The following is a 27,333-nucleotide window of genomic DNA, read 5'->3' as shown; positions in this document are numbered from 1 at the left end:
TTTCGATATTTGTGAAATTTCTGGTTAGGTACCGTGAAGCATATTAGCTAGCATATTGACATGCATATCCTTTGCTACTTCATTGTGTCAATTTCACACATTTGAGGTTGTTGCAACTATTTTACAAGGGGGGGGGGGGGGGGGGGAGCTAACTTTTTTGCTTTCTTGACATTCTTACTTGAATCCACCCAAACAAAGGAAAAAAAAAAAAAAAAAAAAAATCAGGAAAAATCAATTACCAAAACAAAACAAAAAAAAAAACAGAACATGCCCCTGTTTAGCCTTGTAACTTTCCAGTTCCAGAAACAACATTAATTAGTTATGCATGTAAACAAAAATGTAATTAGAAACTATAACAAACAAAACCTTTTGTCAACTCAAGCAACAGGCAATGCCTTTAGTCATTTCTGGTTTTCATTTTTTCATTGCATAGAAGCTCACTGCTTCACACGTTATCATTTCGATTAGATGCCATGCTATTCTTAATCTGATAAGAAACTTTAAAAGAAAAAAAAAAAAATCAATTCTTTTCCGGCGCATTATATATATATATATATATATAGCTCTTTAAAAAAATTTATTTTCTGCAATGATTTTAATGGGAATTAATCAGACGTGAGTGTTTTAATACTACTTTCCTAATAATTATTACATGTAATGAAAAATTTACCTTAGTTCTGTTTTTCTTATATGAAAATTTAAAAATATACTAAGATTTCAAAATATATTCTTTTAAAAAGCTTTTTATTGAGAGAAAATTACAATACATATTAAAATTTAGCAATATTAATTAAAAAAGAATATCAAAATTTTGTTAATTTCTTATTTATTTATTTATTTTGTTTTTATGTGTATTTTAGGTTGTTTTGCTAATTGACTAAAATGTTCTTTTTGTACATATATATTTCTTTTACTAATTTTTTATTTGTTTAATGGCTGGTTTCTTTAATGTGTTTCATTTTACCTTGTTTTTCGTGTATATTATAATGATAGTATAGTTCTAATAAAAAAAGTATAGCTTATTTATTTATTTATTTATTTTTTTACATTTAATTTTTTTAAGGACATATCAAATCGAAGCATTAATAGCAAGTGGAATAAATATTTTACCCTATGGCAATAACTTCACTTTGAAAGTAAACTAGAGATAAAGAGCACAAAGAAATTAGTAAAAGAAAATGGAAAGAAAAATGGAGGGCCAAAAAAAAAAAAAAAAAGCAATAAGAGAAAGTTAAAAAGAAACAGAGTAGAAAACTAGAGCGAAAGTAGAAGGTGTTGAGAAAGGAGGTAGAGAGGGAAAAAAAACAAAAAAAAAAAAAAAAAAAAAAAGGGAAAAAAGTGTAAAGAAAAAGCAGTGAGAAAGAGTAAAGAGATACCCACCAAAAAACAAAAAAAAAAAAAAAAAGGGAAAAAGTGTAAAGAAAAAGCAGTGAGAAAGAGTAAAGAGATACCCACCAAAAATAAAAAATAAATAAAAATTAAAAATTAAAAAAAGCCGAAAGTAAAGGAAACAGGGCTAAAATCCTGCTAAAGGAGAGAACTTCTGCTAAAATCCGACGTCTAAACAGGGCATTAATGCTTGCAGATTGATGAAAAATGTTAAAACCAATAGCCTTTAATGCTCTATTTTGTCAAGTCTCATTCGATCCTAACAAACTTTGCTATTTTGTCAAGTTTGGAAAAAATTACGTATTTTAATAATAAATTTGGTTATTTATTTTAGACGCACTCATACAGTACTGGTATTCTGTCCTCTATATGTGGATGAGCGCGCAAGTTATAATGTCTCCCATAAGTTGCCATCGGACCGATGGTAGGCAAGTTTTATATAGTACATATAAGCCGCCCCTTTCCATGGCCGGGTTGACGGTTTAAGCAGCGGCGCTGTCGGGACGCCGAAGCGACTGTATGCAAGTTTCTCTCTTTAATCTCCCGCCAGATGGTGCTTGGGACACTCGGTATCATATGGCATCACTGGTATATAGTGTGGTGCGTCAAGTATTATTTTTCAGATATAAATTTCAAATCCTAAAGTTTTAAAGCAGCATTTAAATTAAATGTATTTAATTTGTTTATCATCTATTTCCAATTAGTATTTTCTAAAATAGAATTATTCATATTTTATGTCACTTATTTAAATCAATATTTTTAAAATGCATCTTTCCATATTTTTATTATATAGATTGGCTGAATATTTTAAAATGAAATTTTATAATATTTTTACTACTTATTTTACAGGACTGTTTGTAATTATTTAAATTATATTTTTGATACTGTTTATTTTAGTTTATTAAATCAAATTTTATGAATTATATATTGAATTTCACTTTTATGTTATATTTCTTTAATGCAAGTATTCTAAATATATTTTATTTGTATTTGGATTATTTAATTATTTATTTAATTAATTATTACTTGATTTTTGGGGCATAAAATATTGGGTTTTGTGAAAATGTTTTAAAAGGGGAACTTTTCCAACGGAGTGAATGGTGAGGGTTTTGAGAGAAAATATTATTTCCAATTAATTATTAATTATTTATTTATTTATTCTTAATTAATCAAGTGTACTATGATTATTATTACTATTATTATTGTATAGTAGATTGGGTTACTCACTGAGATGATTAGCATCTCATATTTTTAAATTACGTTCCCTTAGGTCCAGGTTAATTGACGTTGATTGTCCGGGGGCGAACTTGACATCTCAGTTTATTGCCAAAAGTCCAAGAAGTATTTCCTCCCTTTTTCCTCTTCATTTTGTATTGCTTCTTGATCTGATATTGTATTAATTTCATATTTATTTGTATAATGCTTTGTGTACTGTATTGGACACATTTTATTAAATACTGCATTAATTCCCTGTTAGTATTTTGGAGTACTATAAATTTGTGGAAACAAATTGTAGTAAGATGGGAGGAATAAGGTGGTGTTTATAGAAGTGTGTTTTCAGTGTCGAAAATTTGTGGTAAGTCCAACCCTTAGGGGAGGTTCTGCCGGATTTTCCATTGGAAGGTCCGGTAGGGTTTTCCCTAGGATCAGGGCTTGTCTAGGGTTCCGGTGAGGAATTTTGGATGAGTCCTGACATAATGTCTCCCATGAGTTGCCATCGGACCGAGGGCAGGCAAGTTTGATATTGGCCATAGCCGTCCCCCTCCATGGCCAGGATGACGGTTTAAGCAACAGCGCGATGGGACACCACACGACCGTATGCCGGTTTCTCTCTTTAACCTCCTCGTCAGACGGTGCTTTGGGACACTGGGCACCGTAGGAAACCACTGGTATAGAGTATGTGCATCAAGTATCTTTTGTATATATATATATATATATGTTATATTTGTATGTATCATACCATACGGGGACAATGATCCGATGTGGTCCTTGAACAGCTAGTCTCGTCACTATGTTGCCTACGAGTCCAAGGGATTGGACAGCCAATCTAGGCAACCACCCCAAATTGTATTGGTAGCAGGGTGCTGGCGACAGTTGGAATCATGGATTGCTCAACATGTTAGAGGGTATCGTTTGTACCTCTAATACGAGTGTATATTTGATAATATTTTTTTGAATTTTAAATAATTATTTGATCTCGTATTATTCTATCTATTCATAACCTGATTTTTTAGCATTATACTTAATTGCTTTTATTGTCATTACTATTATTAATATTATTCTCGTTATTAATATTACAATTATTATTTATCAGAATTATGTTTACAATTATTTTCATTATTACTAATATTATCATCATCATTATGATTATTATTATTATTTTTATTATTATTGCCATTATTTATTTTTATTTTTATTATTTTTGTTATTTCTATTTTTATTATTAGCATATGATATATCCGGACAAGTATCATAGCCTACGGGCAAAAAAGATAGCCATTGGGCAAGTATAATAGTCTTTGGACAAGTGGTAGCCTTTGGGACGGTGAGATAGTCCTTGGGACAGCTGTGATTATGTGATAGTTCTTAGACAAGTGATTACCTACGAGTAAATATGACAGATGATATTAGTACTATTTTTATCATGAAAACGATTGCTATTATTATTATTGTTGTCGATGTGATGATTGTTTTACTTTTCTTCTTATATTACGCATCGATATATTTTGTAACATAATATATGAAATGTACGGCAATCAGTGGGTGGTGTGGGCGAACGTGAATGATTAAAGGTATAATTGGTTGTTTATTTAGTTGATTATTCCTATTGCACATATATACGTATGTGTTTTATATAAATTGTTATCGAAGTGCTGCCACTGTAGAAATTATTGTAGTTAGGTGAGATGGATAAGGTGGCACCATATAGGAGTGTAACTTTGTGCAGGTAAATTTTGTGGTAAGTTCTTCTCTTGGGGGAAATGCTATCGGATTTTCCATTAGAAGGTTCGGTGGTGTTTCCCTGGGATCAGGGCTTGTCCAGGGTTTCGGTGAATGATCTTGGATGGGTCCTGACATTCAAACAGTGATGGCAAGCAATTAGAAAAGTTTTTTTAGGTTTTCCTTTTCTCAGCCAAGAGATCATCATCTGGTTGGGCCAGCATAGAGTCTCCTACACTAAAGCAATTAAAACATGAAGAAAGGCTAGCATAAAGTGTCCTACACTAAAGCAATTAAAACTGTGAAAAATTGCCGCTTGTTTCCCATTAAACACAGGGCAAGGAAAGACTTGAAGAAAACAAGTTAAGCAAGGTTCTATTACAATTACTGAATGCAACCCGGGTAGTTGCATTATGTCCAGCATTTCAAATGGAAACCATAATAATTGTTTTATGCCTAAGAAGCTTTTCATTAGGATTTTTTAATTAATGTAAAACTTTGGATAAATCACCTTCTAAACTCACAATGCTTGAGTTAAGTCTCTATTTAGACCATCTTTTTAGTTGCTCAAAAGCTTTATTAACGGTCAAAACTCACTTGGAACCGGTTATGAGCTAGCATACTGCTACATTTTAGAAAGTACATAGTTTTAGATATCATATGTACACAGTAAACTTATTATGTTATCTTTTCTGAAGTTCTATGTCTTCTTTTCTATCAATTTTATGAGTAACACATCTCACATACAGTAAAACCCAATTTCTTTAGTACAATGGATAATATTACTATGCAAAGACTAATATGACGATCAAAGCTCATGTGGTTCAACAAAAATAAAAAATTCAGATAATTAATGTTATAGTACATAGATTTTCAGCAACTACATAATCATGACTTTCTCTGTAGCTTCCTTCACTGACTTACAAAAAGGAGTCGCTTACCTTAAAAGCCACAAATAATTCCTCACTTCCCCATTGATTTCATCTTTTATATTTCTCAATCTTTTTGTTGGTTAATAGGTGTTCTTTATCTTTTTTCCCAGCTTTTATTTTCAGTAACTCTTTATATGATCTTATAATATGAAATAAAAGTTTCTTCTTCCTCTTTACCAAAAGCCAGTTTATATTGAAATTTCATCAATACTTTCTGGCATAAAAGGTTGGACCTTTGATGGAAACGATCATGAGGTTATTGATTCTCTGCTTTACAGTAACAAGACACGAAAACGAAAGCCTATGGGGTCGCTTCTGTAACTGGATAACCAGCACTGAAAACCGTCTTTACATTGGATGGTTTGGTGTTTTGATGATCCCTATCTTATTGACCGCAACTTTTGTATTTATTATCGCTTTCATTGCTGCCCCTCTGGTAGATATTGATGGTATTTGTGAACTTGTTTCTGGATCTCTACTTTATGGAAACAATATTATTTCTGGTGCCATTATTTCTACTTCCTTATGCACAGTTGATGAATTGCTTGGACTCAGGCAGAGAGGCTCTTATAAACTTCAAGAATGGTCTTCATGATCCTGAAAATCGGCTTTTTTCTTGGAAAGGAAGCAACTGTTGTCAATGGTGGGGAATAAGTTGTGATAGCAATACAGGAGTTGCTATTGCAGTTGATCTCCATGACCCACATCTGCAATCTCATGATTCTTGTAGCAGGTATGGATTCTTTAATCTCAGTGCCCAAATCAGGCCTTCATTAACAAAGCTCAAATCATTGAAACATTTGGACTTGAGCTTGAACACATTCCCTAGCATCCCAATTCCTAATTTCTTTGAATATTTGGAGAATCTACAATATCTAAACATCTCAAATGCTGTATTCACTGGTGTGATTCCTCCAAGTTTAGGAAAACTATCAAATTTGAAGTATCTCGATCTGAATATTGATAGGAGTTTGGTTGTTGATGACGTGAAATGGATTTTGGTCTTGTCTCTTTAAGGTAACTTGTTATGAATGGAGTTGATCTTTCAATGGTGGAGGGTTTAGAGTTGATTGGGATTGTTAACAAGCTTCCATGGTTAATTGAGTTGAAGTATTCTTTTTCTACATAGCTTGTCTAGACTCATTCTGTAACAAGACCAGACCATCCGCATGAGATATTGTTTGCTTTGAGTCTAGCCCATACGGTTTTGTCAAAACGCATCTCAAGGGAAAGATATCCACACCCTTTTATAAGGCATGCTTCGTTCTCCTTTCCAATCGATGTGGGACTTCACACATTCCACCTCTTACCTGTTGAAAGTCAACACCAATATCAGATCTCTTCACCTTTACTTGTTGATGGGCTGTCTTTTTTGTTTTTGCTTTTGTTTTTCATTTATTTATTTCCTTCTGTTGTAATCATCTTCAAATAAAGAATCTTACAAAAAAGCTCCGCATCATGTGTATTTTTTTACGTTCAGCAAAGGAAAAATAAAAGTACATATAAATATTTTGACACAATAAACAGTTGGATACAAGGTTTTAAATGGTAAAGTTTAATAAATATAACAGGAAGACCTTTTTTGAGATTTGAAACAGGGGAATGAATACTGGATTAAATTTTCTATTTTTTAAAAGAAGCTTAATGAGTATAAGCTACCATTTACATTTTAAGTACAACTTTGTCGAAAAAAGTATTGCCTTTTTTTATTTATTTATTTATTTTTTTATTTTTTCCTTCATATAGTAGCAGTACAATAGCTAACGCCAACGAATGATAGTTTATGACAAGAGAGTTTATTTATTAGCCAGATAATAAATGCTTACACGAATATTGGGATTTAGAATGAAAATTTGACGGTAATTTTGAATATCAGCATATATATGGTTCACAAACGACATATAAATTCCATCTATTCTCCAAGTATAAATTTATATATTTACATTATTATATGCAATTCTGCCCCGAAAGTCACTAAATGAGCTCATTATTCTGATCTTTCCCTATGCTCTTCTTTCTAATAATTTCCAATAGCCCCCTTGTGTATGAAAGTAAAACCGTCTTTTTCACGTGAATGCATTATATATTTTAATTCAATAAATGGTTTGTGACTTACATATCTAACGGTCTTCCCCTAGATGCCATTCTCATAGGCATTTTCCCTCCCTCAAACTAGGCTTTTTGACAATGCATTTCTTATTGATAAATTTAGTGGATGTTTATAATCCAACTTAATCAATTTGTTTCCAAGTATGTGATAACCATTAATTTATATATATAAAAAAAATGTATATGATAGCCATTAGATCGAGGTCTATTAAATAGATTTTGAAAATTGAATGCTAACATGATTATGTAATAATAGTGAAGGAAATGTATCTAATATTCTGAAAGACAAAAATAAAATGTAATTATTGAAATTGAATTTATTACATATACTTAAAATAAAATAAAATAAAATAAAGGCAAAAACTCCCCCCCTTATTTTGTCTCTTTCTTCACTTTCTCTCTTCCACCTCCATCTATCTACTTACTTTCTGTTTCCATTTTTCTCTCTATTTTCTCCCCCCATTTCTATGCTTTCAGTATTGTGTCTTTTTGCCTACTTTTATCCACTCCACCCTCTCTTTACCTTTTTTCCCACAACATTTTCCCTGTCTACATTTTATCTCCACTTTCTCTTTTAATTTCTCTCTTATTTACATTTCTTTCAAATTATCTTACACCTTTCGCCACTTTCTTCTTCCAAAAACTATCTCTCACTTTTCACAACTTTCTGCATGAATCTCTAATCTCAATGGTATTTTTTAAACTTTCTATCTCTACTTTCTTACCCTACACTTTTTATACTACCTTCTCTTTCTAATTACTCTAACTCTTTATTCTAGCTGCTTTCTCCATTTGGTTATTGCCACAAAAGTAAACCATTTATTCCACAAGCTATCAATGCCTTATTGTAAGATCCTATTTTATGTCCTTAATTATATAAATTACTTTTAAGTATTTCATCCATTAGGACTATGCATTCGTTTGGATAATTTTTTGTAAGCTAATTTTTTTTTCTAATATATTTCTAAATTTTTTTTCTAAATTTTTTTTTATGCTAAACTTTTTAAGTCTTTTATCAAAACAACTGTTTTTCAAGGTAAATTTTACTTCCCTATTTATATTTATAGTAATTAGATATAGTAAGTCTTTCATCCATTACTATATTTATTTATGTATTAATTAATTTTAGTTTAATGTTTTCGTTTGGATAATTTTTTTAAAATTAAATTTTCTTTTCTAATACATTATTACTATTATGTTGATAATTTTTACAAGCAATGTAGTAAGTCTTTTATCTAATAACTGTTTTTTAAGGTAAATTTTAATTTCTATTTACATTTAAGTTTATAAGACGACATGAATATCTATTTACATTTAATACTATTTTCTAAATAATTATTACATGTAGTGAAAGAATTTACCTGAAGTTCTTTTTTCTTTTTAAGTTTTTTAATTATAATAAAATTTTAAAATATACTAAGATAAAGAATATATTAAAAGTTTTTCTTTAAAAAAATAACAATATACATTAAAATTTGGCAATATTAATTTACAAACAATATCAAAATTTTGTTAATTTCTTACCTTAGGTAGGTTTATTAGTTTCTATACATTTTCTTAACTTGTCTTTCTAATTTCTTATTTAGTTTTTTTTTTTCTCCTATATGCCTATCTTAGGTTTTTTTTTTTTTTTCCTTTACTTGATTTTTTTTCTATATATATATACATTTAACCTTACTAGTTTCTTATTTGTTTAGTGGTTAGTTTTTTCAATATGTTTCATTTTATTTTATTTTATGTTTTTTTTGGTAAATAGTACAGTTCTAATAAAAGTAAAGCTTTTTTTTTTTTTAATATTTAATTTTTTAAGGACATATAAAAAGTAAGCATTGATAGCATGTGGAATAAGTAATTTACCCTATGGCAATAACATAACTTTGAAAGCAAACTAGAGATGAAGAGCACACAGAAATTAGTAAAAGAAAATAGAAAGAAAAGTGGAGAGAAAAAACAGCAGTAAGAGAAGGTTAAAAAAGAAACAGAGTAGAAAACCAGAGGAGAAAATAGAGGGTGTCGAGAAAGAAAATAGAGAGCAAAAAATGGAAAAGAAGTATTATAAAGAAAAAGTAGTTAGAAAATTTAAAAAGATATCAAAAAACAGAAAATAAATAAAAAAAACCAAATAGAGAAAGAAGGCCGAGAGAAAGCATAGAGAAAGAGGAGAGGGAAAAGCAGGAAAAAGAAAGTGCAGAGATAGAAACAGAGAGAAATTAGAGAGAGAAAAATTGAAAAGGAAAGGACGCAAATGAGAGACAAGAAGAGAGACGCACACGACCACAAACCCACACAAGAGGGAAGAGAACCTTGGGCAATCCCGTGCGATTCTCTTCACCCAAACACCAAAAACTTCATCATCTTCTTTTTATTAAGAAGAGTTATCATAGCAGGACTCAACCTTGCTTTACAACAATCATAACCCCTCACATTTTCTTATTTAAACATCCATGAAATGTCTTCTGTTGTGTAGAAAGGGAAGCCAAAGACCAACTGTAATAACTGCAGAAATAAAATAAAATAAAATAAAATAAGAATGATCACCTTTAATAACTGCAGAAATAAAAAAGAAAAGGGAAGCCAAAGACCAACTGTAATAACTGCAGAAATAATAAAAAAAGATTATCATGCAAAAACATGTACGTGTGCAGGTAATAAGCAAGTCTATCATGCAAATATATAAGTTCTAAGAAAAAAATCCAAACATAAGTAGCAAAAATATAAAATTGAAGAACGATGAGGATAACTTGTAGGGTCATGGCAGTATGACCTTATGATTGAACCCCACAATCTCCTATTGCATTCAATTTTTATGCACATATGAGAAGGCTATTGGAATTCACATAATGGAAGACACCTATAATTAGTAAAGTCTTGTGAAGAATGTCAATTTATATGCAGTTTCTCTGTCCTTGCTCACAAATTTGCTCCACCTCCTCTAATACATGATGTACATAGGCGGGACAGGTTATATTCGAACACGGACTATATCTTCAAATAGACTTACTTTTGAATAAATAAAACATACATATATAAATAGTCCAAAATGATAACTAATATGATTAGGGAAAGAGAATGATACTGATAACAATGTAAATGGCATGTAGATAAGCATTATATACTATCAATATTGAAACAGATTTAACACTGGAAAACGATATGTAACTAGTTAACTGTGCTACATGCTATACGGAAGTAAACAAAGTAATTGATGCTGCATTCTTCTAGCCCATTTGCAAAATCAATGCAAATGTTACATAGGCTACAACCATTTGTCTGGAGCCATTCCTACCTTCTTGGGTGAATTAAGTGAGCTTAAATCATTGCACCTAAACAACAACAATCTCTACGGACAGCTCCCATCATCTTTCCAAAACTTATCGAGTTTGGAGACCCTAAATCTTGGAAACAACAGATTAAGGGTAGAATTCCACCATGGATTGGGAAAGGATTTGAAAGTCTAAGAATTCTTAGCTTGAGGTCTAATTCATTTTCAGGAGAACTTCCAGCTCTGTTATCAAATTTAAGTTCACTACAAGTCCTGGACGTAGCAGAAAATCAGTTGACAGGCAGTATTCCAGCTAGCTTTGGACATTTTAAAGCTATGTTACAAGCCAAAATCATTAACCGTTATCTATTGTATGGGGCTGCCCCTACACACCAAAATTCCGGAACTAGGAAGCATCCTGATAGCTACGTAGGTACTGTTAGTTGAGAATTATTCCATGTATCTTGAAGATAAGGTTTATTTATTAGGAAGTTGATAAGTTTATAGACACAGATGTATGTATGCATGTACTAAGACTTCTAGGAGTGTGATATGTAATTATTGTTCTCAGTCCACAGCCATATTCATTGTTTCTGAAATTATGTTCCTAGTTTAAATAGCCTTGTAAAACTTAATGAATTTATGTATAAAGAAATGATATATGAATGTTTTAACAGAAGAATTTCTATATAGTTTATGGTCATTTTGTCTGGTGTATTTTACCAGCATATTTCATGTTTATCAACAAGTACCATGCAGTTTGGCAACTACTATGAAAGCTTTATTGTAAATATGAAAGGCCAACTTCTAAGATACACCAATACCCTCTCTCTTGTAACCATGCTAGACCTCTCAGGGAATAACTTGAGTGGAGATCTTCCTATAGAAATGACAAACGTGTTGGGTTTGATCGTTCTCAACATGTCAAGAAACCATTTCACTGGTCACATTCCCAAAAGCATTTCGAAGCTGAAGCAATTGTCTTCTCTTGATCTCTCAAGTAATAGGTTCTCCGGTGCTATTCCTCAAAGCTTGGGGTCACTCTCATTCCTGGGGTATCTGAATCTGTCAAACAATGAGTTGTCTGGTCCTATTCCTTATAAAGATCAGATGGTCACGTTTGATGCATCCTCTTTTGCTGGAAATGTTGGCCTTTGTGGTGGTCCACTAGCTGTAAAATGTCCAGGTGATGACAAAAATGGGAAACCGGATAAGGAATGGATGACTCCCATGGATACTGGTAATGGTGATAGCTTCACTGATAAGTGGTTTTATTTGAGCATTGGATTGGGATTTGCAGCTGGAATTCTTGTCCCGTATTTGATAACGGCAATGAGAAAACCGTGGAGCGGAGCCTACTTTGATGTTGTTGATAAAGCTGTGGATAGAATACTATATCTGTGGTTGAAATATAGAACCATAAAGCAGAGGTCTAGAGGGAATCAGCAAAGAAGATAAAGAGTATGTTTTCTTTCTTCAGTTTGTTACTATATCTGCTTTCCTTTCTTTGTTCATGTCAGGTTACATTGTCAAACTGACTTTTTGATAAATAATACTTCTAAAGTAACATTCCTGAATAATAATATGTTTTGTTAAATAGTACTTCTAAAGTTTCACTCCTAAATAATAATATGTTTCTTTGACAATGTGTTTCTCATTTACTTACTGTACTAAACTCAGAAAATGTCATTTCTGTTTGTGACTACTTCCAGTTGGGGAAGGTGAGAAGCTTCACCAAATATTCAAGGAGGAAGCAAAGAGGTTTTCAATGTCAACTTCATTTCTTTTGAAGTGAATTTCAGGGACACTGTTGAAAGCTTGAAGGAGAAGGATCTCCTCGTAGATTATATAATTACAAGTAGTACATTTCTTTTTTCTGTTTCACTATCCCTACCTTCTGTAATTTGTGATGGTTTTAAAAGCTGTGCTCAATCAATATTATAGCAAATGTTAATTTTCTACTAGTTTTCAGCCTTACGATATTTGTAAAATTTCTGGTCAAGTGCCGTGAAGCATATTAGCTTGAATATTGACATGCATATTCTTGGCTTCCCCATCGTGTCAATTTCATATGCTTGAGGTTGTTACACCAATTTTATAGGGAGGAGGGAGCATAACTTCCTTGCTTTCTTGACATTCTTACTTTAAACACACTCCTTCCCCAAAAAAATAAAAAATAAAAAATAAAAAAGAAAGGGAAAAAATAAATGAAAAATCAATTACCAAAACAGAAAACAAAAACAGAACTTGCCTCTGTTTAGCCTTGTAATTGCAAAATAGCTTTCCAGTTCTAAAAAACAACATTAATGAGTTATGCATGTAAACAAAAATGTAATTTCAAACTATACTAAGCAAAACCTTTTGTCAACTCAAGTAATAAGCAAAGCCTTTTGTCATTTCTGGTTTTCCATTATTTCCTTGCATAGAAGGTCACTGCTTCAAAGGTTATCATTTGTATTAGATACCATGTTATTCTTACATCTGATAAGAAACTTTAAAAGCAAAAAGTCATTACTTTTGCCGCACATTTTATATATATAGCTCTTGAAAAAAAATTATTTTCTCCCAAGATTTTAATGGGAACTAATCAGACATGAGTGTTTTTCTTTACTCAAGACTAGAGAGTTAATCTCCACATTACAAAAGTTGAATTGCCTTTATAATATCTTTCACAACTTTATTTGATATTAAAGGAGAGAACTTCTGCTAAAATCCGACGTCTAAACAGGGCTTTAAAGCTTGCAGATTGATGAAAAATGTTAAAACCAATAGCCTTTAATGCTCTATTTTGTCCAGTATTCGACCCTAACAAACTTTGCTATTCATAAATGTTTCAAGAAATACTTGTCAATAAATGGTTTGTTAAATATAGTCTTTGCTCCTTAGAATCAGGAACAGCTACTTATTAATATTGCCTATAGTCTACAGAGTGAGTACTTTACATGCATAAAAATGATTTGATAAACAAAAAATTGGTTTTTCTTGATCCATCTTCAGTTAGTTTTCTCATTTTTTTCAATTTCCGCTTGATTTAAGCATCTATCAGCATAATGGGATCATTCCCTTAACAATACTGAATCAGACATTGACATGCTTTGTACTGCTTATTAAACCACAGTTTTAAAGGCTACCCTTTTTCTTTTTCTTTTTTTAAATCTTAAAAATGCATTCTTAGTTGGGTTGGATATCTAATTTTTAGGCATTCACATGCCTTTTTCAGTCAATTATTTAAATAATCTGATTAGCTTTGGTTTTATTTATAACTTAAAGTGATAGTAGTTTACAGTTAATAAAAAGGAAGGCAAACAACTTTTACGATCTTCTATCAGAATTTTGACTAGACAAAAGTAGAAAATAATTAGTAAAAAATATGGATAGATATAGCTGTGAATCACTCATCATCGTAAAATTGTTAGACAATAATTCAATGGTGGTGAAAAGGAATTATTTTTTATGTTAAGCTACTCTTATATATGAAAGGCGAAAAGCTAGATGATTATTTTATGTGGGGCTTTCCTAATCTGTTCTATTTGATATGGATCTTGTTACCGAAAGTACGAGAAATGGTAATCCCATGGTAGTGAAATAGCTTAATGACAAGAGAATTTCTTCCCAACACAAATGCTCACTTGATGAATTGCTGGGAGTCGGATCAAGAAGCTCTCATTGACTTCAAGAATGGTCTTAATGATCCTGCAAACCGGCTTTCTTCATGGAAGGGAAGCAACTGTTGCCAACGGTGGGGAATAAGTTGTGATAACACATCTGGAGCTATTATTGCAGTTGATCTCCGTGATCCACATCAAGACGGATTTTAGTTTTTTGGCAGGTATGTACACCCTACTATCAGTGGGGATATAAGTCCTTCATTGATGACACTGAAGTCCTTGAGACAGTTGGACTTGAGTTTAAATGCATTCATTGACAACCTAATTCCTGAATTTCTTGGATCTTTAAAAAATTTGCAATATCTAAACCTTTCAAATGCTGGGTTTAGTGGTGCAATTCCTCAAAATTTAGGGAACCTTTCTAGCTTGCAGTATTTTGATCTTGATAATAGTCTGACTTTGGAATGGCATTCGGGTTTATACGTTGATAATCTTGATTGGGTAACAGGTCTTGTTTCTCTTATGCATCTTGACATGGATGCAGTTGATCTTTCAAATGTAGGATCACATTGGATTATGAAACTAAATAAGTTCTCATCCTTAATTGAGTTGCATCTATCTGATTGTAGCTTATCTGGTTCCATTCCTCGTCTTACCTTTGTAAATTTAACTTAACTTGTTTTCCTAGATCTTAGGTCTAATGACTTGAATTCAAAAATACCTGATTGGCTTGTTAATATTAGCAGCCTTGTTACTTTGGATTTAAACAGTGGTAGATTCTTTGGAAGAATTCCACTTGGTTTTAGTGACCTTCCAAATTTGCAGTTTTTATATCTTGGTCACAATGATCTTACAGCAAATTGACATCAACTGTTCGGGGGTAGATGGGAGATGTAACACCCCGTCCCGAACCTTGTCAGAATTTTTGCACGTTGACCGAGGTTGACCGTTGACCAAGGGGTCAAAAGTTGACTTTTTGACTCGATTGGAATCTGAGGTTGACTGAGGTACTGTTACGGAGTACACGTTGGCACGAGTTTGTAGACTGGTAGCACGTTCCAAACGGAGCTACGGTTTGGAAGTTATGAGCAAAACAAGTTGCGGTGCAAACTGTCCAAGGGGTGCTGGAGTTGACTTTTTATTTATGGGGAAATGAGCTTTGACTCGTGCATGGTTGTGAAGTGCTCGTCGATACGAGTTCACAGACTAGCGGCACGCTTAAAACGGACATCCGGTTAAAAAGTTACGGACGTTTGAAGTTTGCCGGATACCGTAATATTTTAATGTTTTTGGGTCGGTGAACAGTGAAACACCACGTGTCAGCTTCTGATTGGTCCACGTGGCATGAACAGTGTCACACAGGGGTTTTTATTTGATAAAATTCTCGGGGAAGAGAGAGAAAGAGAGAGAGGAGAGAGAAAGAGAGAAAGAGGATCCGACGGCCGCCGAACTTTTTCAACTGTTCCGGCCGATCTACAGCACACGCGCCGGCCAGAAAGTTTCCCCTCCCCATTTCCGGCAAAACCTCCAAATTTCACTGCGAACGGCCGCCGGACGCGCCCGGATTGGACGTCCGAAGATCAGCAGCGAGTTTTCCCCTCCACCGCCGGCCACCGCAAATCGACCCACATCCGGCCATTTTCCGGCCACACGCGCCGTACACCCTTGATCCTCTCCTTAAGTCAGGCCGACCAACCAAAAATCACGGCCATCGGACCACCGATGCGCGGGGATCGGAGCGTTTTCCGGCGAGGGGCCAGAAATCTTCAAACGGTGATTTCTCCGCCGTCCGGCCTCCATTTTGCTCACCACCAGTCCCGTTGGATTGCTCTCCTCACGATCTACAAATCTGCAAAATTTCACGACCAATGGCCACCGCACGCGCCGGCGGCGGCGACGGTTGCCGGTGACCGCGGCGGCTCGCCGGAAAGTACTGTTCCGACGAGTACCCGAATTTCCGGCCGGCTCCAGTCCGCTGTGTTCGACCTCCTGAACCTGAATCCGGCTTCCATTTCCGCCAATTCGCGATGGTTTCGAAGAATTGCGGAGCCAAAACCCGAAAAGCTTTCTGGCGAGATTCCGACCCCGTCGGGTCCGATCACCGGAAAGTAAGACCGAATCCGTGATCCTCATCACGCGAGCTTCGATTAGGTATATAACTCGTAACCCTTTAGATATCGTTTGGTGTTCGCTCCCCGGGTACCCATTTGGGAATTACCCGAATAAAATATTAATATTTTTGGTTTGTGCACTGTGGTTGTTTAGGTGCGCGTACGAGTGGCGGAGTTGATCCCGAGGAGGATCTTTGTTGATTTACGCGCTCAAGGTGAGTGACCCACCTTCAAAAATTATTTTGGGCAATTAATTATATTTAATTGGTATTTAAATTGGTATTTAAATTATGCTCATGTGGTGTGGTTTAATTATGGTTTTAGTGTGGTTTAATTTATTTATTATGCATGAGCAAAGTGTATTTCGGTAGTATTTGTACGTGATTTCAGTATTAATTTTTCGGGCATAATTGGGTTAAATATTTTATGAAAATATTTATTTAAATTTTATAAATTATGCCCGCGGTATTTTTATGGTTGCATCTCGTACTTCGATGAAATTGTGGTTTGTTGGTTATCAATGTTTTGTACCGGGTTATTGAGTAAAAATATGTGGGATGGTAAGTGTGAGAATTTAATGTATTTCCCACGGTGGTTTTTGGAAAAACGGTACGGTTGGTTAATAATGTTTATTTTTAGACGCATTCATACAGTATTGGTGTTCTGGTGTATGGTGTATGGACACGTGGTAGCACGCGGTTATTATGTGGTTTAGCGTGTGGTTATTACTTCACCCGTGAGTTTCCATTGGACCGTGGGCAAGCAAGTTGTTATTGGCCACAGCCGCGCCCCTCCTTGGCCGGGTTGATGGTTTTAGCAGCGGTACTGTCGGGACGCCGAAGTGACCGTTGCAGGTTTCTCTCTTTAACCCCCCCGCCAGTCGGTGCTCGGGACGCTAGGTATCGGAGGGCATCACCGGTATATGGTGTGGTGCGTCGGTGTAAATTGCAAATAATGGTTTAAACCCCAAAGGTGTTCAAAATTATTTACCATAATTTATTATATTTTTATTATATATTGGGGTATGTTTTTATTTATTTATTGTGTATCAAATGGTTTAATCCCTTGGTTTTTGGGAGGTATGTACATTGGGTTTTGCGAAAAGGTTTTAAAAAGGGAACATTTCAAACGGAGCGATTGGTGAGAGTTTTGAGGGAAATTATTATTTTCCAACAGTTATTATTATTTATTTATTAATTGTTGGTATTTGTTCTATTCCTTAATTGCTATTAATATTATTTTATTATTAAAAGTGTTCAGTAGTTAGGGTCACTCACGGAGATGATTAGCATCTCACACTCTTAAATTTCGTTCCCTTAGGTGCAAGTGGTGGTAGACGTTCTTCCGGAGCGAACCAAGTTTTCCGCTACTGTTGTGTTTTGAGAAGTATCTTTGTACTCTTTCATGTCAGTGTATTATTTCTTTCAGCCTTGTTGTATTTCTGTAGTTTAGCACTTCTTAAAGCTCTGTATGCTATTGGGATACTTATGTTTTTATTTATGCACTGGACTGTTGTTGTTTTTGAGAAGTGCTGAAATTTGTGGAACAATTTGTAGTTTGTGGGAGGAATAAGGGGATGTTTATAGAAGTGTGTTTTCAGTGCAGGTAATTTGTGGTAAGTAAATCCCTTAGGGGAGGCTCTGTCGGATTTTCCATTGGAAGGTCCGGTAGGGTTTCCCTGGGATCAGGGCTTGTCTAGGGTTCCGGGGAAGGAATTCTGGACGGGTCCTGACAGGGGAAGATACAAGACCTTGACTTGGAATCCATTAGCCTGCATGGGAAGCTTCCTGCCTCCATTGGAAACATGACATTTCTCTCTTTCTTAAATCTTTTTTCCAATAATGTTAAGGGTGGGATTCCAAGCTCTATTGGTAAACTTTGCAACCTGGTCTATTTTAATATAGGAAAAAATAACTTGACAGGAACGTTGCCAGAATTCCTTGAAGGAATTGAAAATTGCCTTTCTAGGAAGCCACTGCCCAGTCTGCAGGTATTGAACTTGCCAAACAATCATTTGGTTGGTAAACCACCGGAGTGGCTGACTCAGCTTGCGAATCTCGTTGAGCTTGATTTGTCCTCCGGTAACTCTCTGTGTGGTCCTATCCCAGCCTCTTTTGGAATATTGCAGCAAAAGCTTACCTATCTAAACCTAAGCGACAATGAACTAAATGGGACCCTCCCAGAAAGTTTGGGACAACTTTCTAAGTTGTCTTTCCTTGATGTTTCTTCCAAACAGTTACTGAAACACATTTTTTAAAGCTTGAAATGCTATGTGTTTTAGATTTGTCTTCAAGCTCTTTTACCTTGGCTGTCAATTCCAATTGGGTTCCCCCTTTCCAAGTTGAGACTCTTCTTATGGATTCATGCTGCATGGTCCTTCATTTCCTTCTTGGCTTAAGTCACAAAAAGAACTCACAGATTTGAATTTATCAAATACAAGTATTTTTGGTTCCGTACCCTACTGGTTTTGGGAACATTTTCTTAACCTATCCACATTGAATGTTTCCAATAATCAACGAGACGGTCAGTTACCAAGTCATTTAAACTATGCTCCAACATTAGACAATGGCATGTTTTGATTTAAGCTCAAACAGCTTCAGGGGAGCCAACCCTATTCTGAGTGGCGACTTTTGGATCATTGATTTGTCAAAAAATAAATTTTCCGGTACCATTCCAAATAACATTTCGTTCGGTAAATATTTGAACTTCCTATTTATTTCTGACAACTAGATAAGTGGAGAAATCCCACCTTCTATAGGTAAAATTATTGGTATTTATGCTATTGATCTTTCGAGTAACAACTTAATGAGAAATATTCCATCAAGCATTGGGAATTGTACTTCTCTAGAGGTATTAGACCTGAGTAAGAATGTCAGGACCCGTCCAAAATTCTTCACCGGAACCCTAGACAAGCCTTGATCCCAGGGAAACTTTACCGGACCCTCCAATAGAAAATCCGGCAGAACCTCCCCTAAGGGTTGGACTTACCACAAATTTCCTACACTGAAAACACACTTCTATATACATCCCCTTATTCCTCCCACGTTACTACAATATAATTCCACAATTTGCAGCACTCCAAAAGAATAACAGGGAATTAATGCAGTATTTAATAAAATATGTCCAATACAGTATACAGAGCATTATAAAAATAAATGTGGAATTAATACAATAACAGATAAAGAAGTAATACAAGATGAAGATGAAAAAGGGAAGAAATGCTTCTTGCACTTTCGTCAATGAACTGAGACGTCAGGCTCGTCCTGGACGAACGTCTACCAATCCTTGTACCTAGGGGAACGAAATTTAGAAATATGAGATGCTAATCATCTCAATGAATGACCCTATCTACTATACACTTTTAATATTAATAATATAACAATAACAGGAATTTAATTACTCAATACCAACAATTAAATAAATAAATAAATAATAATTCATTGAAAATAACATTTACTCTCAAAACCCTCACTATTCACTTCGTTGGAAAGGTTCTCCTTTTAAAACATTTTCGCAAAACCCGTTATTCGTATTCTCCGAAAACCAAAGAATCAATTAATTTAATAAATGATAATTAAATAATCCAAATATAAATAAAATATAATAAATAATTTTAGAACACTTTAGGGTTTGAAATTTCTATCTGAAAATTTATACTTGACGCACCACACCATATACCAGTGATGCCCTCCGATACCCAGCATCCCGAGCACCGACTGGCAGGGGGTTAAAGAGAGAAACTTGCATACAATCGCTTCGGCGTCTCGACAGTGCCGCTGCTGAAACCGTCATCCCGACCACGAAGGGGGCGGCTGACGTGCATTACATAAAACTTGCCTGCCCTCGGTCCAATGGCAACTCACGGGAGACATTATAACTTGCACGCTAATCACATATACAGTACAGAACACCAGTATTGTATGAGTGCATCTAAAACCAATTATTAAATTTATTATTAAAGTATAAATTTTCCAAAATTCACCGTGGGAATTATACCATTTTTCAAATTCACCATCCCACATTTTTTTCTTTAAATTCAAACCACGATTTCTTTAAATTCCCAAATATATTATTTTGGCACCAAAACATATATTAAAAACATTATAAATTAGCAATACCATTTATCTGGAAATTCTCTTAATATCAAATACATAAAACATATTTACCAAATATTTGATTATGAAATATTCCAACAATGAAATTTGATAATAATTACCAAAATCTCAAATTCCTTAAAACCAAAATATTTTATAATGCACAAATATTTAATTCCATTCAATTTTGCACCAAAATTCCAAATATAAATTTATTAAATATTCAACACATCAAACATAATTTTCAAACAACCAATTTACACAAAATATATATATCTTAACATCCCAAAATAATTTTGAAGGTGGGTCACTCACCTGGAACACGCAATTAAACCACAATCCACCATAGGATCGATTCGTCAATCGACACGTTCTCCTAAAATAACAATTTGCACACAGTCAAATAAAATAATATTTTATTCGGGTAAATAATACCCGGTACCAGAGGGGTCTAACACAAACGTCAACCAAAATTGATGAATAATATACCGAATTGAAGCTTGAGTGACGAGGATTACGAATCTGGTCTTACTTCCTGGAGATTGGACCGGTGGTGGCCGAAATCTCGCCGAAAAGCTCTTGGCCTTTAGAGCCTCCATTCTCCTAAACCATCGTGAATTGGAGGAAAAGGACACCGGATTTGGATTCAGGGGGTTGGAATTAGTGGGGAGGGACCGGCAACCGGCATCGCCGGCGGCTTGTGCGGTGGCTGGTGGCTGAGATTTTTGGGGGTTTTGTAGATCAAGGGGAGAGGGTTTCAACGGGACCAGTGGTGACAAGAATGGAGGCCGGAATGTGGAGATCTCGGCGGTTGAAGGAATCGGTGCCGCCGCCGAAAAGAGCCCCTTTCCGGGCGCGTCGCCGGTAGGTTGGCCGTGAAATTTTGGGGGTTGGCCGAAAATGAGGAGGTGGTGAGGGAAGGCTGGCGTGTGTGACCTGAAAACGGCCAAAAATGGGTCAAACGGCAGTGGCCGATGGTGGAGGGGAAAAATGGCCGTCGCAGGAAAACGTTCCGATCCTGGCGCGTTACTGGCCGATTGGCTGTGAGATTTGGGTGGCCTGTCGGAATTGAGGAGGCGGAGGCAGTGGGGTGGCGCGTGTGGCCCTCCGGTGGCCGGACGATGGCTAATCGGTGGTGGCCGGTGTTTCTCCTCCTCTCTTTCTCTCTCCTCTCTCCCTTTCTCTCTCTTCTCTCCCACCTCACCTAAGAAAAACCACATGGGTGCCACTGTGCACTCACAAGAATGGCTGAGATCGTGACACGTGGTGTTTCACTGTTCACCGATTCAAAAATATTAAAATATTACGGTATTCGGAAAACTTCGCATGTCTATAACTTTCAAACCACATGTCCAAATCGGATGTGTCGCTAGTCTACGGACTCGTATCGATGAGTACTTCACAACCATGCATGAGTCAAAGCTCATTTCCCCATAAATAAAAAGTCAACTCTGGCACCCTTGGACATTTTGGACCCCAATCTTGTTTTGCTCATAACTTTTAAACTGTAGCTCCGTTCTCGACGTGCTATAGTTTATGAACTCATGCCAATGCGTACTTTGTAACGGTACCTCAGTCAATCTAGAATTCCATCCGAGTCAAAAAGTCAACTTTTGACCCCTTGGTTAACAGTCAAAGTCAACGATTAACGGTCAACCTCGGTCAAAGTTGGAAAATTTTCATTGTACTTTGGGACAAGGTGTTACAAAGAACAAGTTGTCTGGCAACATACCTAGCTCCTTGGGTCAGCTAAGCAAGCTTAAATCGCTCCATCTAAGCGACAACAAGTTCTTTGGAGAGCTGACTACGTCCTTGCAAAACTTATCTTGGTTGGAAACATTAGATCTTGGAAACAACAGATTAACAGGTAGAATTCCACAATAGATTGGAGAAGGTTTTCAAAATCTAAGTATTCTTAGCTTGAGGTCGTATGCATTTTTTGGAGAACTTCCATTGGCACTGTCAAATTTAAGCTTAATCAGCTCATTGACTTGGCAGGAAATCAGTTTGGGATCGCTCTCATTTTTGGGGTATCTGAATCTATCAAACAATGACTTCACTGGTAAGATTCCCTACAATGATCAAATGATCACTTTCAGTGCATCCTCTTATGTTGGAAATCATGGCCTTTGTGGTAGTCCACTTGATGTAAAATGTCCAGGTGATGAAGACGATGATGATACAGATAAGGGATCAACCATTCACAAGGATAATAGTAATGGTGGCAGCTTCATAGATAATTGGTTTTACCTGCATGTTGGATTGGGATTTGCAGCAGGAATTCTTGTTCCTTTTCTAGTAATGTCAATGAGAAAGTCTTGGAGTGTTGCCTACTTTCATGCTGTGGAAAAAGTTTCAGAAAGAATACTATATTTGTGGTTAAAATATAGAACCATGCAGCAGAGGAATAGAGGGCATCAGCATAGAATATATGTAACACCCCGTCCCGAACCATGTCGGAATTTTTGCACATTGACCGAGGTTGATGGTTGACCAAGGGGTCAAAAGTTGACTTTTTGACCCGATTGGAATTCTAGGTTGACTAAGGTACCTTACGAAGCACACGTTGGCACGAGTTCGTAGACTAGTAGCACGTTCAAAACGGAGCTACGGTTTGAAAGTTATGAGCAAAACAAGTTGAGGTCCAAACTGTCCAAGGGATGCCAGAGTTGACTTTTTATTTATGGGGAAATGAGCTTTGACTCATGCATGGTTGTGAAGTGCTCGTCGATACGAGTTCACAGACTAGCGGCACGCTTAAAACGGGCATCCGGTTAAAAAGTTATGGACGCGTGAAGTGTGCCGGATACCGTAATATTTTAATGTTTTTGAGTCGATGAACAGTGAAATGCCATGTGTCATCACCTGATTGGTCCGCGTGGATGAACAGTGTCAATGCTGTGGCTTTTATTTGACAAAAATCTCTGGGAAGAGAGAGAAAGAGAAAGAGAGGAGAGAGAGAGAGAGAGAGAGAGAGATCGACCAGCCGCCGGATTTCGACCAATTTTTCGATCGATTCTCGTTACACGCGCCGGCCAGACGGAAGCCTCTCCTCATTTCTAGCCAAACCCCAAAATCTCACGACCGCCGGACGCGCCCACATCGAGGCGGCGAAGCTCGGCGGTGATTTTTCCGGCCACCGCCGTTTGACCCATTTCTGGCCGTTTTCTGGCCACACGCGCCAGCCACCCCTCACCACCTCCTCAAGTCCGGTCTGCCCACCAAATTTCACGGCCACCGGACCTCCGACGCGTCGCGATCGAAGCTTTTTCCGGCGAGGGGTCGAAAATCTTCAAACCCCGATTTCTCCTCCGTCCGGCCTCCGTTTGCCTCACCGCCGGTCCCGTTGGAACCCTCTCCCCTTGATCTACAAAACTACCAAAAATCTCAGCCAACGGCCACCGCACGAGCTGCCGCCGGCGACTGTTGCCCGTGACCGCGGCGGCTCGCCGGAAGTTACTGTTCCGGCAAGTACCCAGTTGCACCGTCGGTCCTTGTCCACTGTTTTCAACCTCTTGAACCCAAATCCGGCATCCTTTTCCGCCAATTTACGATGGTTTGGGAGAATTGAGGAGTCGAAACCCGAAAGCTTTCCGACGAGATTTCGGCCACCTCGGGTCCGATCTCCGGAAAGTTAGACCGAATCCGTGATCCTCATCGCTCAAGCTTTGATTCGGTATATAACTCATAACTTTTAGTTGTCGTTGTGTTCGCTCCTCGGGTACCGGGTATTATTTACCCCGATTAAAATATTAATTTATTTAATTGTGTGTGAATTGTGTTCTTGGAGCACGGGTGAGTCGTGGAATTGATCCCATAGTGGATCGTGGTTTAATTGCGTGCTCCAGGTGAGTGACCCACCTTCAAATTAATTTCGGAAATTAAATTTGTGATTATTATGTGTGATTTGAATATTTGGAATTTAAATTCTATGTGCCAAATATTTAATTGATTTATTGTGGAATTATTGGTGAATTTATTTTGATTAAAGAAAATATGCATTATATAAATTTATGCAAATGTGAAAATTATTTTATGGTATTGAGGATTACGAAATTCTTGTGGTTTTAACATTAATTTGGGCATGACTTGATTTTCAAATATTTCAAGGAAAATATTTGTTTATGTTGGTGACTTCAATTTTTATAAAGTATGCCCATGGAATATTATGTGATTTAATTATTATATTTCGAGAATTATTTATGCTATTGGGAAAATGTGAATATTTAAATTGGTGGATTGGGGAGTTGGTGGATTTGAAAATCATGGAATTTATGATGTTGATTATAAAGAAATTGTGGAGAATTTCCGGGTTCAATTGGATGGAATAAACCCGTTATGTTTATGGAAAATTTGCGATTTTAATATATAAATTAAATATGTGGATTTTATGATTTTTAGATGCACCGTACACGTACTGGTGTTCTGTTTATATGTGATATGGTTAGTGTCCACACGGATGTGATTAGCACGCAAGAGGGTGTGAGTAGCGCGCAGGTGATTCTATGAGGTTGTCCTGTGGTTGCCATCGGATGAGGCTAGGCCACCCCTCCATGGCCGGGACACCAGTTAGCAGCGGCACGGTGGGATGCCACGCGACCGTAGGCCGGTTTCTTTCTATAACCTCCTGTCTGGTGGTACCTTGGGACGCTGGGTACTGTTGGCGCCACTGGTATATAGTGGGTGCATCAAGTGATTTTCAGAACTGGGATTTTAAAATAAATATTTTCAAATTGTATTGGAATTAAAAATATAATTATTACTGTTTCTGGTATTTATTTGATGACTTGGTTTTCGGGGAATACGAATGAAGGGTTTTGTGAAAAGGTTTTAAAAGGGAAACTTTTCCAACCGAGAGAATTGTAAGGGTTTTGAGAGAAATTATTATTTCCAAGTAATTATTATTTATCTACGTTATTACCGTGATATTATATTGTATAGTAGATAGGGTCACTCACTAAGATGATTAGCATCTCATATTTTCAAATTCCATTCCTTTAGGTACCAGGTTGTCGGTGTTCATCCGGAGCGGTTTTGATCTTCATCGCTGTCTTAGTTCGTGAAGTACCCTGTTGTTCCTTTATTGCAATTGTAATACTTCTTTCACTCTTGTTGTATTCTATACTTAGTAGTACTTCATGAAGCTCTGTATACTGTATGGGACACTTATGTATTTATTATGCACTGGATTACTGTTATTTATTTTTGGAGTGCTGAAATTTGTGGAATCAACTTGTAGTATTGTGGGAGGAATAAGGGGACGTTATAGAAGTGTATTTTCAGTGCAGAAATTTGTGGTAAGTCCATCCCTTAGGGGAGGTTCTGCCGGATTTTCCATTGGAGGGTCCGGTAGGGTTTCCCTAGGATCAGGGCTTGTCTAGGGTTCCGGTAAGGAATTTTGGACGGGTCCTGACAATATAAGTGTATGTTTTCTTTCTTCAATTTATTACCTTTATCATTGATTTACTTTTAGGATTAAATTCCAGTACTTCCATTATGGTGAAATCAAAGACATGTGAATGAATAATGGTGGAAATGCATGCATGTAGTTATTACCCTTTTTTTTTTTTTTTAATAAATCCCTTTTTGTTATAGCCATTTTATTCAGAAAAAGAAGTAAATGTTTGTGAAGAGCAATCGAAGACCATGATACTAGCTTTTGCTTCAATTTTATATTAGAATCGACAAAGTAAGTTGGGTTTCATATATGTAAATTGTTGCTAATTCATATATATAAGTAGTTGCTAACTATACAATGTATATCTTTTATTCTCAAGTGATATTTTGATAATGAATTTGGGATGATGATTCTCTACCCTTAAGTGTGCATTTTGTACCCACTGTAACATTTTTCTTGAACGGATATTTGGACCATCAACTGAATTATTATTGATTACCTCTTTATTGTTGTTGGTTACAGGCTCAGTACTCTTGATCACAAGACTACGGAGAGAATGGCTATTTATGGATTCAGATTTTCTTCCTTAATAGACAATCTTTATCTAGTGGAAGTTTGATGTGCCATGTATTTAACTTTTGCTTGTTTAATCAAATAAATAAGCCTTGTATCTTCAGATTATCTTTCTTAATAGATAACCTTTGTTTAGTCGAAGTTTGATATGCTATGTATTCAACTTTTGCTTGTTTAATCAAATAAATAAGCCTTTTATTTAGATTGTAGAAGATAATTAAAACCCAAAAAACTTGGATTTTGTTGACAACTATGTAGTTTTGTTTTTGCAATTTTAAATTTTCCATATACTTGATAGAAAACAAAATCAATATCTCTTAAAATTAGAGGGTGGAGGAAAAAAATTGTTTAATAGATTATCTATATATTTTTGGTTTTGTTGATTTTGGTTGACGCAATAATTAAATGGGGTATATTGACAACCCTGACAAGAATTCTGGAGTCCAACAAATTTCCTCTGTTTTTAATTGGCTTTACAATCAGCAAGTATTTATAATAGGGGCAAATGCAAGAGTAGCAGATAATAAAAATTTAAACATATTCAATAAGCAAAACTTTGGCAATTACTTGAATTCAACATGAATGTACATAGATTCTAACAATCTGCTAATCATTCACATAAACTCACATAAGTTGGCGTCCAAAATTTAGTAAACGAATTTGATATTTTTAAGTTTTCTTCAATGATTTTGAATATATAGTACTCTGCTTAGCATTATTGTTTAACTCCATATTAAAGAGATTGTATTTTACAGCTAATATACAAGAAGGCAAACAACTTTTATGAACTATTTTACCAAATTTGATGTAGGTCAAAATAGAATTGTAGCAATTAATATGGATATATATAGCTGTGGATTACTTATTTTTTCAGTTAAAAAAAAAAAAAGGAAAATTGCTGAGTTGAACGATGGTCA

General features: G+C 35.6%; 1 protein-coding gene across 1 annotated transcript in view; it reads left to right on the top strand.

The window, feature by feature from the left end:
- The first annotated feature begins 14,225 nt into the window (after nucleotides 1-14,225).
- The window catches only part of LOC107417505 (receptor-like protein EIX2), a 50,676-nt gene continuing 37,568 nt past the window's right edge, over nucleotides 14,226-27,333 (top strand). Inside the window, exons 1-3 of the mRNA XM_060814442.1 lie at nucleotides 14,226-14,371; nucleotides 14,462-14,900; nucleotides 22,444-22,743. Of these exons, the coding sequence (XP_060670425.1) occupies nucleotides 14,226-14,371; nucleotides 14,462-14,900; nucleotides 22,444-22,743 (885 nt within the window). The remainder of the gene's footprint in view (nucleotides 14,372-14,461; nucleotides 14,901-22,443; nucleotides 22,744-27,333) is intronic.

The sequence above is a fragment of the Ziziphus jujuba genome, chromosome 2 (assembly GCF_031755915.1).
Source record: "Ziziphus jujuba cultivar Dongzao chromosome 2, ASM3175591v1".
Classification (NCBI taxonomy): domain Eukaryota; kingdom Viridiplantae; phylum Streptophyta; class Magnoliopsida; order Rosales; family Rhamnaceae; genus Ziziphus; species Ziziphus jujuba.
Note: the sequence above shows the minus strand (reverse complement) of the source record. Positions and strands in the feature narration are given on the sequence as shown.